Source organism: Cebus imitator, unplaced genomic scaffold (assembly GCF_001604975.1).
Source record: "Cebus imitator isolate Cc_AM_T3 unplaced genomic scaffold, Cebus_imitator-1.0 Scaffold191, whole genome shotgun sequence".
NCBI lineage: Eukaryota > Metazoa > Chordata > Mammalia > Primates > Cebidae > Cebus > Cebus imitator.
Window position 1 is genome coordinate 3165030 of NW_016107506.1, and position 18077 is coordinate 3183106.

The window sequence follows — 18077 nt, forward strand, 5'->3', positions numbered from 1 at the left end:
TAAATTACTAATGATTGTAGGAGTTAAAAAAATGTACCTTATATAAAGCTAAAATACAAAATGATTACAACTTAAGCTGTATCTAATAGGTGGTATCTACCAATCTTTTGTGTCCAAACTGTATCTAGGGTCTTTTTTCCTCAAAATACATTGCAAGGGTAGCACAGAGCTCAGAAATACAAAAGCTACAAAATGGAAGGTATAGTAAATAAGGCAGCACTTCTATAGCAAATGTTATCACTGCTATTCTTTTTTTAAGAAACATTATAAAACTTCATGGAAAGCTTTCTCTGTCATTCCGAGATTTATCGTGACCTTAGTTATATAAATTTAATATGATCGAAGAATGTATCTATGGTAAATTGACTGTACTCTAATAGCCCCTAATGTAGAAAAAAAAGTAACCATAATTATTTAAAATAGCAAAACAAAATCAAAATAAGATAAAATAGGCAAAGTCAAATTTAAAAGCTAAGCTATCCCATTGATACCTACCTCCTGTAAATGCCATTAGCCAGACATTTATGGCTACAGGATTTGGAAGAGAGGGGTGATGAAGTTGGGGACAAGTTCAGAGGGGCAATCAAACTGTTGATGATCTCAGTCAACTGTGCGCTCTGCAAGGAAACAGTCAACCTTTTACTACTGCTAAGCACGAAATGTGACTTAAAGCTCAGACGTATAGCACCAATTAATGCTTAACTTCTCATAACACACGTTTTTATTTTAGTAAATATTTTATTCAACAAAGGTGATTTATACAACTGATTTTTCCATTTATTGTATAAAATAATCTACATTTTAAGTACCCATTCTTTTCCATATCCTTTTTGTTATAGTTCCTTCATCTACCCATCCCATCATCTAACATATTTAAACCCAGCTATTAGCCTCTATATAATATTTCCCTTGAGGCAGGAAAATTAGTAATTAAAAATCACAGATACAATTTATTAAGTGCCTACTATGCGCCAGGCACCATATTAGGCACCACACATAGAATACTTTTAATCTTTACAACTAAACTGCAAAGAAGATAATATTAGAGGTACTGATATCACTATTATTAATACCAGTACAGATGAGTAAATTCTAGCAAAGAAAGATTAAGTAGCTTGATCAAGTCTATAAAGTTGGTATGAAATGGAACTAGGATTCAAATTCAGGCCTAAATCTAACAGCACACTGTTTCTCAATATTTTTTCTAATTCAAAAATATCAGGGTTTTTTTTAAGCACCTAAGATTTCTCTGACCCTTATCCCAAACTGAAATATGTGTAATAAATATTATTCGCAAAACAATCACAATTATAATAAGCAAAAGCCACACAAAAAAGAGTACATTTCTGCAACAGAATGACAACCATTTTCATTACATCTGTAATCCATGTTCATCGTAGAAGGACTGGAAAATATAGACATTTTAAAAAATGAAAAGTGTGTCATCTGTAATCATACATCAAAGAGAAAAGCAGAGCTAACACTAGGTATATATTTCTCCCTCCATACTAAGTTTTCTGAGTATATGTCAGCATGGTATATATTCAACATGCACACATATACTTTTATTTAAATCATGCTACATCAATTTCCTAAAATCTGGTTTTCCCACTTAATATAATGTGACTAACTTTTAAAAAAAATACAGACCTAGTTCAACATTTTCAATATCGCAAGATACTCTATTGTGAAATAAAGAGGTATATAGAATAATTATTTTAGAACTCTTCATTTGTATGAAACTAATAGCATACTATTAGAAATAATAAAACTAAATAATAGAATAAAATTAAGCCTAATATTTTATCCCTTCAAAAAGTGTTTCATGAGAAAGACCTTGAAATGTTTTCACCATTTATTTTCTTGAAAGGCTATGCACCTAAGGATGTTATTTAAAAAATTATTACTCAGTTTTTAGATCAGAGCTCATTTTTATTTTTATTTATTTATTTTTTTGAGATGGAGTCTTGCTCTGTTGCCCAGGCTGTAGTGCAGTGGTGCGATCTTGGCTCACTGCAGCCTCCGCCTACCAGGTTCCAGCGATTCTCCTGCCTCAGCCTCCCAAGTAGCTGGGATTACAGGTGCACGCCACCACACCCAGCTAATTTTTGTATTTTCAGTAGAGATGGGGTTTCTCCATGTTGGCCAGGCTGGTCTCAAACTCCTGACCTCAGATGATCCACCCACCTTGGCCTCCCGGAGTGCTGGGATTACAGACGTGAGCCATCGCATCCAGCCAAAGCTCATTTTTAAAATCAGCAATAGAAATGGATTCTTTATCACTTAGCAAGTAAGCATTAGTTACGCAAATAAATTCTGAAGTATCTCATACTTTCTGGTTGGAAACACTAAAACACTCTTGTCATTGTTCCACCTCCAAAAAACATCATCTAAAATATTTAAGCAACTAGAAGTCACTCATTGGGTATATGTGAATAATAGGCCAAGAAGGGGGAAATTGCACTCTCTATCTTTACCCTAAGAATCAGCCTGCTCTGGCCCAATAAAATCTTGCATATGTGAGTCATATGGGGAATATAGAGAATAGGAAAGTCACGGAGAAAATGTGAATAAGAAAAGTAAAATTAAGAGAAGCATAATTTAAACTCTGAAAATAAAAACTAATTAATTATAAGTTAAAACACTAGCTATTCATAACAAGATTTATAATATAAATACACCAGTAGCAAATTCATTTTAAATCATTTAAGCAAAAGTCTCAACCCCTGGGGCTACTAATAGGTACCTATCCTTAGCTGGTAGAAACCAGGTGGCACAGCAGGAGGTGAGCACAGGGCCAGCAAGAATTACCACCTGAGCTCTGCCTCCTGTCAGATCACCCACGGCACTAGGTTCTCATAGGAGCATGAATCATACTGTGAATTGCACGTGCAAGGGATCTAGGTTGCGTGCTCCTTATAAGCCTCTAATGCCTGATGATCTGAGGTGGAACAGTCATCTTGAAACCATCCCCCCACCCTTACCCTATGGAAAAACTGTCTTCCATGAAACCAGTCCTGATGCCAAAAAGTTGGGGACAGCTGACCTAAAGTACTAAAAATAAGGTATTAATACTTTTCAATTTATGAACTATATATTAGCTAACAATGCAAGCATGTATTAATACTATGAATCAATAAGTTATTTTTTAAGTGAGTCTACAACTCAATAATGCCTTTCTTTATATTTTAACTTCTAACACTAACAAAATTACTTTAGTCAAGTCAAAAGATTATGAGCGAACAGTTATATATCAGTAGATTATCCTAAGAAAACCATGCATAAGAACAGGCTTGCCATCCCTACCACTTAACTCACTCCTAGACTGTCTTCCACAACAAGTTTTGTTTCAGACAGTGTCTTGTTCTCTTGTCCAGGCTGGAGTGCAGTGGTACCATCTGGCCTACTGCAACCTTTGCCTCCTGGGCTCAAGTGATCTTTCCACCTCAGCCTCTTGAGTAGATGGGACTACAGGTGTGTGCCACTAAGGTCAGTTAATTTTTGTATTTTTTGTAGAGATGAGGTCTCCCTGTGCTGACCCAGACTTGTCTCAAACTCCTGGGCTCAAGTGATATGCCCACCTCTGCCTCCCAAAGTGCTTGGATTATAGGAATGAGCTACCATGCCCAGCCAACAAGTATTTAAAAACAACTTAAGGTTTTAAAACTTGGCCTATAAAAAGCATTATTACTACGTTTCAAGAAGAACAAATGACTTGTTCATAGGCAATTTATTAACAACCTCTACAAGTAATTGCTGCTGCCCCTTTCTGCATCTTTTTCTTCTGTTCTCTTTACGTGGAGCCATTACTACTATCACAACTCCTGGTTCCCTATACTATCAAAGCCATCTGCAATGAGACCTAAAATGCTACTCAGGGCCAGCTTCATGGGCAATTTCCATCTGCAATGAGACCTAAAATGCTACTCAGGGCCAGCTTCATGGGCATGCAACCTGTGCACCAGGCTGACTGCAAATGGGGGCTATGCTTGCTTAGTGCTCTGTTATCACTGTCTTTAAATTCATAATTGTTTTTAACAAAGGGCTCCACAATTTCATTTTGCACTAGGATCCACAAATTAGGTAGTTCTGATGTCATCTCAGGTCCAACCTAAAAAACTAAGGATATCAAGGAAAAACAAAAAAGTATAAGAAATCTCTTTTACAAATGAAAATATCTTAGAATTAATTTAATCAGATTATAAATTCCAATAAATAAGTAATGACCTAAAGATGGTGAAAGTAGATTTGACTGAGTAAGCAAATAAATTACTCTAGAATGTGAAACAACTAGGATCAAACTGAATGAGGGTTGATCGTATTGGATGAGGGGAGGGAAAAGAGAGAGGAAAGTGGGAATATAGAAATATAACAAAAACTAATTTAAATCACTGCGTATATTGTCAAGTGCATTAGAATTTGACATCAGATAATTACCAAACAGCTTTCTAAATTACAAAATATTCATAAGTGCTTTGATTACACATTCCAATTAAGAAAAACTCAGGGCAATTATGAATTTAACAAATACAGGGTGGAAGAAATTATACCATATTTTGGTTTACCAGGAATAAGACGGTAACCTGTATTTAATTATTACGGTATGTCAGAAAAACCCAGGGAAATTAGATGCAGGCAGGCATGAATCTGTATCATTTCCCAGAGGAACAATGTAATGATGCACCTATGGTCAAGAATGGCTCTGCTTTAAAGTAACAAAATCCTAGAAACTGAGTTTGTTTAACAGAGCCACCAAAGTCTAAATCAAAATAAATTGTTTGATTTCCAAGGTCAGATACAGGATAGATTGGCCAGAATAATTAAACTTGTGTAGCTATCCACAATAGAATTTAGATACCAGAGAAGGCTTTGGAATCAAAGTAATTATTAGGAGCTTTTATGACTTTCCATTTACATAATCATTTTTTATGAAGAAATCCATATTCCAATATTATCTTTCACTAAAAATCTTGATCAATAAATTAGTGAAACCACTAATTTTGGTTTCACTAAAAGGAAACCACTAAAAAAGGAGACTTTTTTCTCTCCTTGAAAAAAGTCCAATGATAAACAATTTTGTTAGAAAAAGGACTTTCCAATCCCTGTAAAAATAAATTATCATACTATAGCAATACCAATACCAATACTTTACATATTAAGTAATTTTAATTATATTGGTAGTGTAATGGAGACTGGCCAGATGTCAAATATTTTAATTGCATTTAATGCCAAATGGTCTAGTTTAATAACCCATATGCCAGGAAGATACACACATAATGATGTTTATTTGAATAGTTTATAAAATCAATGAAAAGTTATTTCATACCACTGATATCCTTACTTTGACTTTACCTGTTTTTCGATGTTTCGAAGAAGTAAAGTAGGGCTGCTTGGTGACATTTCAAAATCTTGTTCTGGTACAGGATCTTGATACTCATGGGGAACCTGAGGATTCCCTAGAATGTTTAGTGAAGCTGCTTGGTCTGCAAATTGTATTTGTTTTTTCAAAATGTCTTTTGGAAGTTGACATTCTTCTAGGACCACTATCCCCTAGACAAAGAACAATGAGAAAGTTGAAATGAAAACTAACTGATTACTAAATCACCTTTAATGTTACAATGCACTTGAATCTATGCTTCCTCTTATCCTTTGGAATTCAGAAAACATAAACTTGAAAGAATAGTTTAACTCTGTGAAGAATTAGCTCGTTTAAAACACATGCAGCTAAAACAACATGTATGGCTGATAGGTTGGACTTGTAAAATATTTTTTAACTTAAATACATGCAGTTTTTTAAAATTAGTTTTAATTATTGGCATTAAAACCATGACATATTAAAATAAAATTAAAGGCATATTATACACAGAATATGGACATTTCAGATTGAAATCCAGAATATTTCCTGATAGAATCTTTTGATATTTTGGTCACTAGCATATCTATTTGTGTTTTACATTTGAGTACTCCCAATTTTATAAATTAAAACACCAAATTTACAAACATCCAAACAACAATCTAACTCTATCCTAACTCCTTTCAGAGCACCCTAAGGAGCCCTGCCCCGTTGCTGTCAGCCAGCAACCAGGGATAGGACTGTACCACTGAGAAAAAGTACGCTCTGGGCCAATCAGAGTTCTCACTGTTTTCAGGGTAGTTGTGTTAATAATAAAGACATAAGCTTTCACCGTTGATGGAGTATATTCTGAATTGTAAGGAACTAGGGGAATGAGTAGGGAACAAGTTGTCTCTGTACTCCCTGCCTCCTACTCACAAACATACTTATTCCTCAATTGGTTTGCTCGGCTTTCTCCTCCATTCCCCAGCTTCCTCACTCCAACTGTTCTCAACCTTAGGCTCCTCAGAGGCAATGGAGACAACAGAGAAAGAGAAAAAAGGAGTGCAAAGGCATGATCTTAATGGTTTCATAGTCAGTTCTCATTGTAAAACTTCTTTCCTTCCTCTCCCTTCTACCACCCTTCCCCCTGAAAATAATACAATAATATATATTGTATATATATTATACATACATAGATATTATATATGTTTTATATATATACTGATATTACATATATTATATATACACACAGGTTTTACATATATAATATACATAATATATATTTGAAAATATATATATTCGAAAAATGCTAATAAATTCCTATAGGCTAGTTGGAAAAGTATTACACTCCTAATGTGGCTAAAATACTATATTCTTGTAATAGATAATAAACTAACATATTAATATTAGTGTGCATTATTTAAAAAAATGGAATGAACTAAATAATTGTCATGGGCCACCAAATCATGTTTATAAGATGGAAATTGCCTATAGATAATAATGTTATATAAGTTTTAGTTTATACTATATAATTTAGAGAATATATAACTTTAGAATGCAAATATTCAGTTATGGTATTAAACGTATATTTTATTATTTCATAGTAACATACTGCTGGTAAAAGTAGTAAATGCACTTTTTTTTTGAGACAGTCTTGTTCTGTCACCAGGCTGGAGTGCAGTGGCACAATCTCGGCTCACTGCAACCTGCGCCTCCCGGGTTCAAGTAATTCTCCTGCCTCAGCCTCCTAAGTAGCTGGGACTACAGGCACCTGCCACCACGTCTTGGCTAATTTTTGTATTTTTAGTAGAGACAAAGTTTCACCATGTTGGCCAGGATGGTCTTGATCTCTTAACCTTGTAATCCACCTGCCTTGGCCTCCTAAGTGTTGGGATTACAGGCGTGAGCCACCATGCCCAGTTTAAATGCATTTCTTTTTTACAAAATCTGCAATTAGAATAGTGCTAATATACTGACTTTTCCAAGGAGAAGGAGATCTACTTGAACCCAATTACTGTTTTCTTAGAATGAATAAATGGGGCTTTCATGAAATCTGAAGAAACACATTCAAAAGTTATTTTTTCATTTGGTATTTTAAAAATTAAATTAGATATAATAGATACAATATCAATCTGAAAAGCTCCTGAGAGTATCCATTCAAAATTTCTACAAGTCTCTCTCCAGGTTTCTCACAAGTACCTGCATGTAAAAGGAACATAAGTTTCCACCTTATCAATTTAACTGCAATTGTCTTTGGTTTGATTATGGTTTATATTATGGACTAGTCTGTATAGATAGGCCTGATTTTATAATCCCTATTTATAAATCTGCATCTATGAGAAAACTCTATTCTGAATTTCAAAGTTCTATTTCCAAACCTTTAGAATACTACCTTTCTGTAAGTAGAAAGCCTGCTATAGTTAGTTTAATAAAGAATGATATTTTAAAAATTTTACCAGTGAGGCAGAGCATGGTGGCTCACACCTGTAATCCTAGCACTTTGGGAGGTGGAGGTGGGTGGATCACTTGAGGCCAGGGGTTCAAGACCAGCCTGGCCAAGAGATCAAAATTCTGTCTCTACTAAAAGTACAAAAAATTAGCCAGGCATCGTGGCACACGCCTTTTGTCCCAGCTAATTGTGAGGCTGAGGCACAAGAAATGCTTGAACCCAGGAGGAGGAGGTTGCAGCGAGCTAAGATCACACAACGGCACTCCAGCCTGGGTGACAGAGACTCTGTCTAAAAAAAAAAAAAAAAAAAAAAAAAAAAAATCAAATTCAACCAAGGAGACCTTCATAGTTAACTTCATAATCACTTTTCCCCCCATAAACTATTATCCTGAACAAAACTCTTGGAGTATAAGGAGAATGGCCCATTCTGATCCATCAGTGCTAAGAATGGAGAGGAAAGGGTTGCAGATTTAATCCTCTGAGGACACAGCACAGAGTTAGTTTCTCTTCTTAAAAAAATTAGTAAAAGGATAGTTTGATAGGTCAAACAACATAGATAACAAAGATATAAATATTTTTTAGAAAAATGAGTTACAATAACTGAAACAAGTGAAAACTCTAGCATAAGATGAAAGCAAATCAACTGTTTCTGAGAAGACAACTGCTCCTGACAATGCAGGGTCTTCAGAGAAAACATTGTGTGAAAAAAGAACTGCCTCAGCAACATCTCTATTATTCACATAAATTCACCAAAGCTAATTTTAAGCAAAAATTTAAATAAAAAATTTAAAACACATAAAAGGTACAATTTAAAATGTGGAAGCCCCTACTGCAGGATAACAAAAGAATTAGAAGAGAAACCCTTTGATATAGCCACTGTTCTCCCAAGAAAAATATTTCAATTTTTTTCCAAAATGACAAGAATCTGTTGTCTTATTAGAAAGCTGAAGTGGGGAGAAGAGGAAATATAGGAATCTGTAATATATGGACAAAGTTGTCCCAAGAACCACCAGAGGGTGTTGCTAATAACTGCCTTCTTCTCCTCTCTAAAAATTTAAGCAAAATTTAGATCATATATGAATGGTAAAGCGGCAAATTATATATTTTCTGACTTAAGGCACAAACTAGCACTTATTTAAACAGGATATTTACAAAATAGCATTTCTCAATCTCTTTCCCTTCTCTTTATCTCTAACTTAACTGAGAACATTTTTTTTCCATTCAAAACACATTAAACAGAAAGTTACGTTTCAATACAGTACTGGCCATCCTTCTCAGTTTTTTTCTTATAATAACTCAAGAAGCTATAAGAACAAGGAAAGTGATGTTTTTCCTATATAATAACATCTCAACTAAGCTGCATATAAACAACTAAACACTTTGATTAATTCCTAATTAATGTAATGAGAAACAACTAAAATAACCAAAAAAAGTATTCTAATAGCATAATTTTGTGGTATTTTCCATTAAATAAACATAATGCTATTCTTAAAAAACAAAGGGCCAGATACACGTTTATCCTGAATTAAGAAAAAAGTAAGGCCATATAAATCATTACAGGGAAGTTTAGATGTTTAGAGTCAAAGTTTTAAAAGAATTTAGACAAGAAATATACCGTACTGTTTAGAAAATATAGAATATTAAAATATGCTTTCTCAAATTAAAGGTTTATGAATCAGACTCTCTAGATTGAAATATAAATCTTATTCATCAATTGAACTGCAAACCCACTTTCTTGGAAATATCAAAATTGTTTTATTTTTGACTCATTCTTAGAACTCTATTAGCTATTTTTAAAATGTGTGAAATTATATCCTTTAAAGAAAATAATCAAAGAGGAGAAATTATGTGGTGAACTTGAAAGGACTGGGAAATTACTAAAACTGAAGGCTCCTGTAAAGATAATAGTGAATGCTGGGCACAGTGGCTGACACCTGTAATCCCAGCATTTTGGAAGTCCAAGATGGTGGATCACTAGGTTAGGAGTTCAAGACCAGCCTGGCCAAGATGCTAAAACCCTGTCTCTACTAAAAATATAAAAATTTGCCATGCATGGTGGCGTGCGCCTGTAATTCCAGCTACACGGGAGGCTGAGGTAGGAGAATCGTTTGAACTCAGGCAGCAGAGGTTGCAGCGAGCCAAGATTGTGCCACTCCGCTCCAGCCTGGGTGACAAAGCAAGGCTCTGTCTCAAAAAATGAAAATAAAAAAATTTTAAAAGGCTGGGCGCAGTGGCTCACGCCTGTAATCCCAGCACTTTGGAAGGCTGAGGTGGGCTGATCACAAGGTCAGGAGATCGACACCATCCTGGCCAACATGGTGAAATCCCTGTGTCTACTAAAAATATAAAAATTAGCTGGGTGTGGTGGCGCGTGTCTGTAATCCTAACTACTAGGGAGGCTGAGGCAGGAGAATCACTGGAACCAGGAAGTCAGATGTTGCAGTGAGCCGAGATTGTGCCACTGCACTCTAACCTGGCAACAGAGCCTTTGTCTCAAATAAATAAATAAATAAATAAAAACAGATGACAGTGAACAATGAGAAAAAGTAACTAAAGCAATATGAAACTTCTATCAGGAGACACTTATTGAACGTGGTTCCCTCAAATCTCACAGAACTAGTAAGCCAAAGGTTTTAGGTCTATCCTCCTTCCTTCCTTCCTACCGACACCACCAATAATTCCTACAAGGTGTTAAACAAATTTCATCACTTCCTAGCTTCTTCTCTCCTTGTATAACTCCTACTTCCTGCTCCTTTAAATACCATACTACTTTGTCATTCCTGAAACTGATCGTGTTGTTTTACACCTTCAAACCTGTAAAAAATGGCTTTTTCTAGTTCCATTGGTTCATTAAAAAATTACTATTCATCCCCCAAAGTCATACTGATATGTCACTTTCTTCTCTTAACGTTTTCTCCAACCATCTTATCCGTAAGTATTCTATGGCATTTCAAATATCTTATAAAAAAAAACATGTATTACTGAATATATTACATATATTGAAACAATTATATGTTTTATCTCCCTTACCAGAATATGAACTCATGATAGATAGATCCTAAAATTTATTAATCTTTGTGGATGTGTACACCCCTAGATGAATCTAGGCAAACTATAAGGTGCAAGGACTCTGATCCCTCCCATTCTCAGCTTTTTCTTTTCAGACCTATCCCTGTCAATCTTCAATATTAGACTATCTCCAATATGTCTATAGTATTATCATATAGAATACTGTTTCCCACAAAAACAGTTACAAATAAATATTTAGCAATATTTAGATTAAACATGCATAAGAACTCATATGTATTGTTGATTCCTTGTAAAAATAGACCACAATGAACATTCCCACTTGAAAATATAAAGAATGAGGAATATATGTCAGCTATAGGTCTATATTAATGCTAACATTCTGCTGGACCAATATTGTGAGAGCTCCTTACCCTAGGGGCAGGGCTTAACCAGTCCCTTATTTGTGCTTCCTATCAAAGGGTAATTTCTATCCACTGTTCTCTATGGCTCCTGAATCGGCCTGTAAAAGCTTCTTTCTTTTATCCTACCTTTCTTGGCAATATCAGTAAATGTTTATGACTTCTTTAGGAATTGCAAAGCTTTTAGCCTGCTTTTTTTTTTTTTTTTTTTTTTGTCGTTCAGGCTGGGGTGCAATGGTGCAATCTTGGTTCACTGCAATCTCCACCTCCCAGGTTCAAGTGATTCTTCTGCCTCAGCCTTCTGAGTAGCTGGGACTACAGGCGTGTGCCACCACACCTGGCTAATTTTTTTGTACTTTTAGTAAAGATGAGGTTTCACCATGTTAGGCAGGATGGTCTCAATCTCCTGACCTTGTGATCTGCCACCTAGGGCTCCCAAAGTGCTGGGGTTACATAGCCTGCTTCTTGTTCATAGAAGGCTGACATCCTAAGGACTGGTTTAAGTCTTAGCAATAAAAGCCTTTTTATAGGTCAAGCTTGTAATTTCTTTGGTACAACTCACTCAAACTCAGAAGGCTTCCCATCTATTTGTTTTCAGGCAGTTCCATGTACTGACAATCACACCCACAGTTATCTGATGCATTCTCAAAAGGATATTTCTTTTGCCCTCTAATCCCTATACCTACCTACATACTCCTTCCTGTCCCTCTTTCTCTACTTCCTTGTTGGGGCAGGTCTCATAAAGCTATTAAGTGCTGATGGAAAATCCACTTTCTTAACCTTCCTCCACTGCCTTAAGTGTAATTTTATCCAGCTCAAAGGTTTTGCTGAGGATTGTATCCTTAGTCTGGTATTTCGCTCCTAATCACTTTGGTCCTTTATTATTCAAAGGTTTTCTCAATCCTATCTCTTATCACATAAACCGTAGCAGAGGCAGTTTTGCCAACTTCGTAAGGCCTTGAATTTCTAGAAACCTACTGCTTTTCGTTTATGTTTTTAAACAGGTTTGAAAAAGACCTACTTAGAAATTGTCAATAAAAAGCATTATCACAAAGTAAAGGCCAATATATAGGACAAAGTCTAAGCAGAATATGATCAAAGACCAAATTGGCAAATTAAAAGACAGCAAAGAATTCCTGCGGTACGGAGAGACAAATGAGATTAAAAAACAAAAGAGCGGTTAAGAGACATAAAAAATTTGTTTGAACCTCTCAACCAACTGAGAATTTCACAAAAACGGAGAAGAAAAATATTGAAACATGCAATACTTGGATGATAGTAGCAGAGAATATGCTAGAATTGAAGAAAGATGTAAAACCTCAGATTAAACATGGACTCTGGGCTGGGTGCAGTGGCTCATACCTATAATACCAGCACTTTACGAGGCTGAAGCAGGTAGATAGCTTGAGCCCAGGAGTTTGAGACCAGCCTGGGCAACATGGTGAAACCCCATCCCTACCAAAAATACAAAAATTAGCCAGGCACTGTGGTACGTGCCCACAATCCCAGCTACCCAGGAGGCTGAGGCAGAAGAATCACTTGAGCCCAGAAGGTCAAGGCTGCAGTGAGCCATAGTCATGCCACCGTACTCCAGCCTGGGCAACAGGGAAAGACCCTGTCTCAAAAATATAAAAGAAACTTTTTTTTTTAAATGTGGACTCTGAAAAAAAAAACATATGTCTACACAAAGACTTATACATGAGCATTATTCATAATAATACATACAGCAGCATTATTCATAATAGCCAAAAATGAAAAAAAACCTAAATTTCCAGAAACTAAGAAACAGATAAACAAATTATAGTACAAATCTACAATGGAATACTGCTCAACAATAAAAAAGAAAAAAACTACTTATACATACAGCAAAACAGGTGAACCTCAAAAGCATTATGCTAAATGAAAGATCAAAACAGAGATTACATGTTTTATTTATTGGACTTATATACAATTCTAGAAAAGGCAAAACTATAGCAATAGAAAACAGATTAGCAGTTTCCAGAGAAAAGAGCCTGAAGGAAGGGGACTGACTATAAAGAGGCAGGGTGAAATTTTTGAAGGTAATAGATATGTCCTACATTATGGTCATGGTGATGGTTACAAGAGTAAATATTTGTCAAAATTCAGTGAACTGTACAGTTAAAAATGTGTACTCTGAATACCAAAAAAAATAATAAAGATAATCCTTTGATACCTGTTACTGAGAATGTAGAGCATCAAATAAACTCTAACATCTTAAAAGATACCAGATAGAAAAACAGTGCTCAAAAAAGAAAAATAATCACATTGACAGTAGACTCCTCATCAGTATCAAACAAAACAATAAAACAGAATCTTTAAAGTGCTTAAGGCAAATAACTGTCAAACTAGAACTTTGCACCAAATTAAAATACCTTTTAAGAGGGTAAAATGAAGATATTCTGAGATGTACAAAGACACAAAGTTTAAATCTCCAGAGACCCAAATGTCAAAAACTCCTATCAAGGCATGTCTCTTATTTCTATTTTATTTTTTAATTGACAAATAATAATTGGACATATTTACGGTATATTATAATGATATTTCAATACATATATAGCAATCAGATCAGGGTAATTAACATATCTATCACCACAAATATTTATCACTTCTTTGTGGTGGAGTAGGAAGCAACAGGAATCTGTCTCCCGACCTAGACACTACCTGCATTGGCAGAATCTGTCTAATGTAATTATGTCAAAAATCTGGAGTTTACCGAAGACTTGCAATTTCTTTTTTTTTTGAGACACAGTCTTGCTCTGTCGTCAGGCTGGAGTGCAGTGGCGCAATCTCGCCTCACTGCAAACTCCGCCTCCTGGGTTCAAGCGATTCTTCTGCCTCAGCCTCCCAAGTAGCTGGGACCACAGTCGCGTGCCACCACACCTGGCACTTTTTTTGTATTTTCAGTAGAGACGGGGTTTCACCATGTTGGCCAGGATGGTCTCGATCTCTTGACCTCGTGATCCACCCGCCTCGGCCTCCCAAAGTGCTGGGATTACAGGCGTGAACCACGGCGCCCAGCAAGACTTGCAATTTCAAGGGACAGGCTTGGACAGTAAGAGTGTAGTTAATTTTCATCAATTTTAGCTCTTAGCACAATAGCAGCAACCCATCTCCACACCTAGTCCCATGGCAGGTAGCCATGTATGCATTTCTGAAGCAGTCTACATACAGCCTGCATAAGCCAGGGTAGAGGAAAAGGGATCTTATCCCTCAAATATTAGGGATCTGTGTTCTGATCACTGACTGCAACTTTTGATTACAGAGGTACAGACAAAGAGGCATACTACTACTGTTGTTGTACCTCCCTCCTTTATTGCAATTCCCTCCTCCCCAGGCTGAAGGCTTTCCTGGGGATTTAAAGGGCCAGCACTTAAAATAAAAAGAAAAAGAAAAAGAAAAAAAAAAGTTCTCTCTTCATTTTTCTCTTTTCCCTTTTTGAGAGCCAGAAACTAAAACTGGTTTTTTTGAAACAACAGTATCAATGGGGAAAATTAGAAAGCAACTGTGCATTTCCAAGAAAAGGTGCAAACTCAGAAAAAAAAATGAGATTTTTAACTATACACTTCAGGTTTATTCTTGCCACAACAACAACAACCTACAAAAATTGAAAAAACAAACTAATAAACAAAAATAATTTTAAAAGTCCTGCAGAAAGGAAGAGAATCTGATTTCCAGAGTTAATACATTATTAGATTCAAATGTCCAGTTTTCAACAACAACAACAAAAAAAAACACACAAAGCACACAATGAAACAGGAAAATATAATGCATTCAAAGGAAAAAAAATAAACAGAAACTGTCCCTGAAAACAGAATGGAAGACCTATTAGACAAAGACTTTAAAACAACTGTCTTAAAGATTGCTTAAAAAGCTAAAAAAAAAAGATGTAAAAAAAGTCAAGAAATAGATGTTATGAACAAAATGGAAATATCAATATGGAGATAGAAAACCTGAAAAGGAACCAAACAGACATTCTAGAACTGAAAAGTACAATAACTGAAATGAAAAATTCACTAGAGGTATTCAAGGGCAAATGTGAACAGGCAGAAAAAAGATCAATAAACTTGACGCCAGGACAGTAAAAATTATCAATTGCAAAGCATAAAAAAAAATAATAAAGAAAAGTGAACAAATCCTAAGGGGCACATGGAACACCATTAAGTGGTCCAACATATAAATGCGGGAGTTCCAGAAGAAGAAAAAGAGAGGAAGAGAGAATATTTGAAGAACTAAAGGCTAAAAACTTCCCAAATATGATGAAGGGCATGAATACAAATATCAAAAGCTGAATGAACTCCAAATAAGATGAAAACAAAGAATACCACACAGAAACACATTATAATGAAACTACTGAATGACAAAAAGAAAGAATCTTGAAAGCAGCAAGAGAGAAGCACATATAAGGATCCTCCATAATCCTATCAGTAGCTTATTATGAGAAACTTTGGAGGTCCAAAGGCAATAGGTCAATATATTCAAAGCAAAAAACAAACAAATAAAAAAATACGAGAAAAACCCTGGCCAACCAAAAATCCTATTATATTTGGGAAAATTGTCCTTCAAAGTTAAAAAAAATTAAGACACTCTCAGGTAAACAAAAGCTGAGGGAATCATTTACCACCTAACCTCCTCTGTGGAAAATACCTAAGGATGTCCTGCAAGGTGAAATGAAAGACCTAGATAGTAACTTAAAGCTGTATGATGAAATGAAAATCTCAATGAAGTTGAATTCATACATAATTATAACAGCTAGTGTTACTGTAACAATAATTTGTATTTGCTTTCTACATGATTTAAATAATTAGCACATTTTAAAAAAACAAAATTAGTTCCAAAACTAGACTTGTGATAACTTTGGTTTCTAACTCCACATTTTGTTTTCTACATAATTTAAGAAACTAACATATATAAAATCATTATTAATTAGGCTTTGGGACACATTAAGTACAAGACTATAATTTTGTGACATCAACAACCAAAATTAGTGGGAATAAAGCTGTAAAGAAAATGAGTTTTTGTCTGTCAGTAAAGTTAAACTGGAATAAATTCAAATTATGATGTAATAACTTTATGATGTTAAATGAAATCCCCATGAGCAATCACAAAGAAAATATCTACAGAATACATACAAAAGGAAATGAGGAAGAAATTTTAATATTTCAGCATCGAAAAAGGTCAACTAAACACAACGGAAAACAGTACTGCAGGAAATGAAAAACAAGAAAGGTATAAGATACGTAGAAAATAGCAAAATGACAGAAATAAGTCTATCCTTCTCAGTATTTACTTTAAATGTAAATGGATTAAATTCCCTAAAACACAGAAATTAGAATGTATAAAAACACATAGTCCAACTCTATACTCTCTACAAGAGATTCAACTTAAGTCCAATGGCACAAATTAGTTGAAAGTGGTAGGATTTTTAAAAAATTATATGCAAATAGTAAGAGAGCAGAAGTGGCTATATTAATATCAGACAAAAGAGACTTTAAATCAAAAAAAAGGTTACAAGACATACGAAGAATATGATATGTTAATAAAAGATTCACTATAACAAGATATAACAATTATAAACATTTATAAAACCACAAGGAGTTAAGAAAACCAGTCTAAATTCCTATGTTTAAAGGATAACAGATAAGAAACAACTTGTTGAGATACTGAAACTCAAACCATGACCCAAGGGGTAAGAAGTCAATAACTAACAAAAATTCTTGAGTTTGTAGGAAAGCAGATAATTAAAGACATAACCCACTGAGATGCCAAAACTCTCTAACCTTGTAAGGACAAGAAAAAAACTGGCAAAAATCAGTTAAAATCAAGATGGCTAACAGGAGTTTACACAGAATGAACTTACTGACAACCACAGCCTAAATTTCTACCACATTTCACATTAACTCCCCAATTGCCGTGGCCCTGGGGCATAGTGGAGGCCACCAGGAGGAACTCCTTTCCTTGAAGAAAGAGAAAAGAAGGGTAGGGAGGACTTTGTCTTGTGACTTGGGTGCCAGTTCAGCTGCAGCAGAATACAGCACCAGGTGGAGTCCCACAATGGCATCTCTAGACCCACCCGAGGCTGGGGAAAACTTACCACCCTTCAGGGAAGGACACAAGCCTGGATGGATTTGCCACCTGCTGATGATGGTAAAACCTTTGGGCCTTGAGGAGACATAAACTATAGCCAGGTAGTGGTGACTGCAGGGCTTGGGTGAGACCAGTGCTATGCTGCCTTCTGTCTGACCCTGTGCCGTTCCAGTGGTGGTAGCCACAGGGGTCCTTGTGTCATGCCTCTCCTAGCTCCAACCAGCTCAGCACAGAGGGTGAGACTATGTTTAGTTGGGGGAAAGTAAGGGAACAAAAGTCTCTGACTGGTAATCCAGAGAATGCTTTTGGATCTTACCCAAGACTACTGAGGTAGTACCTGTATGAGCCTACAAAAGCTGCAGTGTTACTAGGATTGGGGTGCTCCCTAAAGGAGATATGACTGCAGTGACCAGTGACTTAGATCACAACACACAAATCTGTTTGAATATCTGGAAGGTATTCTCAAGAAGGACGGGTACAAATTAGCTCAGACTGCAAAGACTAACAAATACGTAACTTTTCAATGCCCAGACACAGACAAACATCTACAAGTATAAAAAACATCCAGAAACACCTGCCCTTACCAAATGGACTAAATAGGGCACCAGTGACCAATGCCAGAGAGACAAGGGATATGTGACATTTCAGACAGAGAACTGAAAATAGCTGTTTAGAGAAAGTTCAATAAAATCTAAAATAACACAGAGAAGGAATTCAGAATCCATCAGATAAATTTAACAAAGAAATTGAAACAGTTAAA

General features: G+C 35.5%; 1 protein-coding gene across 5 annotated transcripts in view; it reads right to left on the reverse strand.

The window, feature by feature from the left end:
• KANSL1L (KAT8 regulatory NSL complex subunit 1 like) overlaps positions 1-18077 on the reverse strand; it is a 144663-nt gene that overhangs the window by 73611 nt on the left and 52975 nt on the right. For all 5 annotated transcript variants that reach the window (XR_005203127.1, XM_017546795.2, XM_017546793.2 and 2 more), the window contains exons 4-5: positions 5353-5550; positions 496-617 (exon numbers count right to left, since the gene is read on the reverse strand). Coding sequence is in view for 4 of the 5 variants with exons in the window: in XM_017546795.2 (XP_017402284.1) it covers positions 496-617; positions 5353-5550 (320 nt within the window). In the remaining variant the exon portion in view is untranslated. The remainder of the gene's footprint in view (positions 1-495; positions 618-5352; positions 5551-18077) is intronic.